The sequence below is a fragment of the Lipotes vexillifer genome, unplaced genomic scaffold (assembly GCF_000442215.2).
Source record: "Lipotes vexillifer unplaced genomic scaffold, Lipotes_vexillifer_v1.1 scaffold611, whole genome shotgun sequence".
Taxonomy (NCBI): domain Eukaryota; kingdom Metazoa; phylum Chordata; class Mammalia; order Artiodactyla; family Lipotidae; genus Lipotes; species Lipotes vexillifer.
Window position 1 is genome coordinate 207648 of NW_006785619.1, and position 4059 is coordinate 211706.

General features: G+C 49.6%; 1 protein-coding gene across 1 annotated transcript; it reads right to left on the bottom strand.

Moving 5' to 3' along the window:
• Positions 1-1203: 1203 nt before the first annotated feature.
• PSMB6 (proteasome 20S subunit beta 6) lies at positions 1204-3244 on the bottom strand. Its single transcript, XM_007457711.1, has 6 exons — positions 3098-3244; positions 2606-2673; positions 2146-2277; positions 1901-2030; positions 1555-1699; positions 1204-1429 (listed from the first exon to the last, which is right to left on the bottom strand). The coding sequence occupies exons 1-6, from the start codon at positions 3197-3199 to the stop codon at positions 1287-1289; spliced, it is 720 nt and encodes a 239-aa protein (XP_007457773.1). The 5' UTR covers positions 3200-3244; the 3' UTR covers positions 1204-1286.
• Positions 3245-4059: the final 815 nt, after the last annotated feature.

A 4059-nucleotide genomic window follows, 5' to 3' on the forward strand; every position in this document is an offset into this window, starting at 1 on the left:
GACAGCAGATGGGGCTAGGGAGCGTATTCGTTCAGTGACTATCAAATGTCCACTCCCTGCCAGGCATTGAAAATATATCAGTGAATCAAGCACAAGGAATTCTCTCTTCTCACTGAATTTGCTTTCTGGTAGGGGAGGTAGACAATAAATAAATAAGCATGGTAATAGGAGATAGCGGTAAGTACTGCTACGAAGAAAATTAAACAGGTAATGTGAGAGCAGGGTGGAGGAGGGTGGTGTTTCTTAAAATTCAAGTGGCCAGGAAAGGCCTTTCTGTTGAGGGATGTAGAGTTCTCAGGACTGTGGAGTACAAGGGAAAGAGGAATCAAAGATGCCTTGAGACAGGGAGGACTGGGAGAACAGGTTTTGCAGAAAATCAAAAGTTCTGCATTCGTTCTTTTGAGATACACATTTGGGGTGAGAGATCCTTCACTTAATTTAGGACCTCACCACCTCCTTAGGAAGCCTCCTCTGTACCCCCCGAAATCCTCCAGGGTAGGATTATATTCTAGAACCAGGTTTTCAAATGTGGCTTCCACAGTTCCCTTATCCATAGACTGGAGAAATGCAGATTAGGGCAAGACTGTCGGTCACTGTCAATGAGCACTTGGCTGGAGTGGGGACCGTCTTGCAGGGGCCAGAGCCGGCTCTCAGTTTCTTATCCGTGGGGCTGAAAGGTGACTTCCCATCACCTCCGCATGGAAATGGTGGCTTCTGGAGCCGACCCACAGCACTCCCAGTGGCCCCCCTCTCCCACTCAAGGTCAAACTTAAACTCCATGTGCACCAAGGTCCAACTTCCTCCCAAAAGCCAAAGAAGTCACACTGCTACTTCTGACAAGATGAGGTGACAGAGGTGACTGTGAAGAGAGGGGACTGTGAGCCTGGGTCGGACATGTGGAGTCCTTCTGACTTTAGGGCCAGTAGCCTCCCAGGAGGCAGGAGGCAGGCTGAGGGGAGGTGACTCCAGTCTCTCCCAGAATTCTGAGTTCCCCCTTAGGCTTAAACAGAGAGGAGAGTGGGTTATTTGCTGGGAGCCCCTACACCAACCACACTAGTGTCACAAAGACCTGGATATGGTAATGCAAGTGTGGGGCATGATGGCCTGGAGAAGGGTCCTCTCTGGCGCTCAGGGCAGTGGTTTATACAAACAGAAATGGGCCAGAGAAGTTCAGGCTTGAGGTTAAGAAAAGAACCCCAAAGAACACAGGTTCTCACTGACAAACTATTTATTGAATTTTGTCATCAGTATGGGGTGTCTCTTGCTGTATCTTAGAATCCTAGGATTCAGGGAGGTGGTAAAGTGGCAATGGTGAATTTGGGAATCTGGTCTCCCAAAAGTACCTGCCGCTCTACCCCTGATTCCGCAATGGCTGCCAGGCGGATCACCCCTCCGCTGGAGCCATCCCGCTCCATGGCCAAAGCGAGAGCTGTGGAGAAAAGAAGAAAGTCGGGATTGGAGTGAGATGCTGGGATCATGGCAAGGAAAGAGGAATGCTGACCTGGCTTGAGTATGGGGATTTATGCTCACAGACCCAGAAGCCGCAGTTCTCACCATTGGCAGTGAATTGCAGACATTCTTCCTTGGTCATGCCCTCCCGGTAGGTAGCATCGACATAGCCATAGATATAGGAACTCCCGGAGCCCCCGATGGCAAAGGACTGTCTTACCATCATACCCCCCATGGGTACCGAATATACCTGCCAGACAGAGGGAAGAGAAGAGGCTCACCATTTGTACCCTCCCCACAACACACGTATGTTCGCCTGTCCACTGCGGAACTGGTATGCGAAAAGTTAATAGTACGTGATGTAGAGACTGGAAAGAGAACTAGAAAATGCCTGCGGTGGGGAGAGAATGAAAGGCATGGTTCCAATGTTCTCAGGGTGGTGGTATCTGACCTGCCCCCCTTCTTGGGGGTCCCAGCCCGCAATGATGATTCCTGCCATCAGGTCTTCTCGGTATCGGTAACACATCTCCTTAAAGAGGCTGGCTGCCGTGTGTACCAGCGGAGGCTCATTCAGCTCGATGCTAGAGGGTGAAGGGAGTCATAGGGAAGGCAGTGTCAGGACCTGGAAGTCAGACTATTCCGCTCCTCAGGTCCCAACTCCTTTCAGATACTTGCTCCCTGCCTGCCCACAAGTACCTGTGGAAACCAAGCTGATAAGTGACTGCGTCAGCTACTGCCTGGGTATCAGCTGCTGAGCCTGAGCGGCAGCAAAAAATACGGTCATGAATAGGGGTCAGCTTGTCAGTCACTCGATTGGCGATGTACGACCTGCAGGAAAGCAGAATAGTGAGGGAAGGACCCCACCTGTCTCCCACTTCCATCTTTTACCATCCACTCCCTCAACAGGAATTCCAGTATTTCCTGTTAGCTCTCATCTAAACTGAAACAGGCTGGAGAACAAACTTTTGCAAGAAATTCACCAAAAGGTGAAGAGAACTACGAAGCAGTAGAAGCTGGAACAAATCCTTATCTCCTGGGAGGGGCGAAACCTCCCTTCCCATAGTAGTCTATGGAGGGTAAGGATGGGCTGGCAGGCAAGGAAGGAAGGAAGGGAAAGATGGGAAGAAGACCTTTCACATATCTGTCCTGAGCTCACCCAGTGGTTGTTCTGGAGTCGGCTCCTAGAACCACGCCCCCTTCAAATTGCACTGCCATGATAGTGGTCTGGAGAAAGAGGAGAAAAGGGTGAGTCTGGGCCTCTCCATATTCTCCAGCATACACAAACCTTAATGATCCGTCTATCCAGTCCCTAGAGTATGAGAAAAGTCGTGCGCCACCAACACATCGTCAAATCTCATGGGGTTCTCAATAACCCGCAGAATACTAGAAATCCAATCTTCAAGTTCCCAAAGGCCCACCCTGACCTTAAGCTTTCGTCCTGCAAGATTCCAGAATTCCACGCTTCAGCCTACCTTCCACCTCCTCCCACACCACTCCTGCGTCCTTAGGATACCTCCTCCCCTGCCTGAGCGCATCACACAGACCACCTCTCTTCCCCGCCCCTCCAGTCCTCCCAACCCACTCCAGCCTTATCTTTCCATCGCTTCAATCCTTGGGCATATCTCGTGAACCCCGAGTCCTTCCTCACCCCTGTTGAGACTTCCCGGTTTTCCCAGTCGGGGGTAATGGCCTCAGGCCCCCAGGCTGGTGCTGGCCGTGCTCCCCGAGCAGCTGCTAAGGTGGCCGCCATCTTCCTCCTCCGGTACGGCCACAAAGCAACTGTCGTAAAGCGCTCCGTCACCCTCTTTAGTCGTGCTCTGAGGCCTTCTGGGGGCGAAGCTGCGCCGCGGTTGACGGCAGAAAGGAAAAATGTGTAGTGAACGTTCTTTGCGACCGTGAGAGCTTGATGGCAGCGTGGGTGGCAAACAAAGAAACAAGAAACAAACAAAAAAAAACCCAAACAACAAACAGATGCAAACCGTCTGGAAAAACTACGTTCCTATCGGTATACGCGGGACTGATATATCCGATCGGAGTTGCGATTCAAAGAGGCTTCAGGATAGACTTGAGCGTCCCCGATTTAGAATGACCGCACTATGTTTTCATTTCTCTGAGGTATATACTTAGGCGTATATACTAGGAGTGAAATTGTTGGGTCATTTAGTAACTTTTTGTTTAACATTTTAAGGAACTGACAGCTTTTCCTCAGCAGCTGCCTCGTTTTACATTCTCACCAGCCATGAATGAGGATTCCGATTTCTCCACTTCCTAATTGTTGTGGTGCATTTTAAATTTTACCCATCCTAGTGGGTGTGAAGTGATATCTTGTGGGGTTGTTGTTGTTGTTGTTGTTTTTGCTTTTCCCTGTGATGAATGACATTGAACATGTTTTCATGCGCTGATTGAGCATTTGTATATCTTCTTTTGAAAAATACCTATTTAAGTCCTTTGCCTGTTTTAAAATTGGGTTATCTTTTTATTGTTGAGTTATGAGGGGTTTTTTTTCCCTTCACGAGAAAAGCATCAAACTTTTTCTTTTCTTTTTTTTTCTTTTGCCGCACCGCGCGGCTTGTGGGATCCTAGTTCCCCCACCAGGGACTAAACCCCGGG

What these genes read in the sequence shown, in the direction of transcription:
- PSMB6 (XM_007457711.1), bottom strand. Translation starts at nt 3,199, where the DNA reads ATGGCGGCCACCTTAGCAGCTGCTCGGGGAGCACGGCCAGCACCAGCC. An exon ending in GACTCCAGAACAACCACTGG is followed by an intron (nt 2,278 to 2,605) that starts GTGAGCTCAGGA and finishes GCTTTCCTGCAG; the next exon opens with GTCGTACATCGCCAATCGAG. An exon ending in TATCAGCTTGGTTTCCACAG is followed by an intron (nt 2,031 to 2,145) that starts GTACTTGTGGGC and finishes TTCACCCTCTAG; the next exon opens with CATCGAGCTGAATGAGCCTC.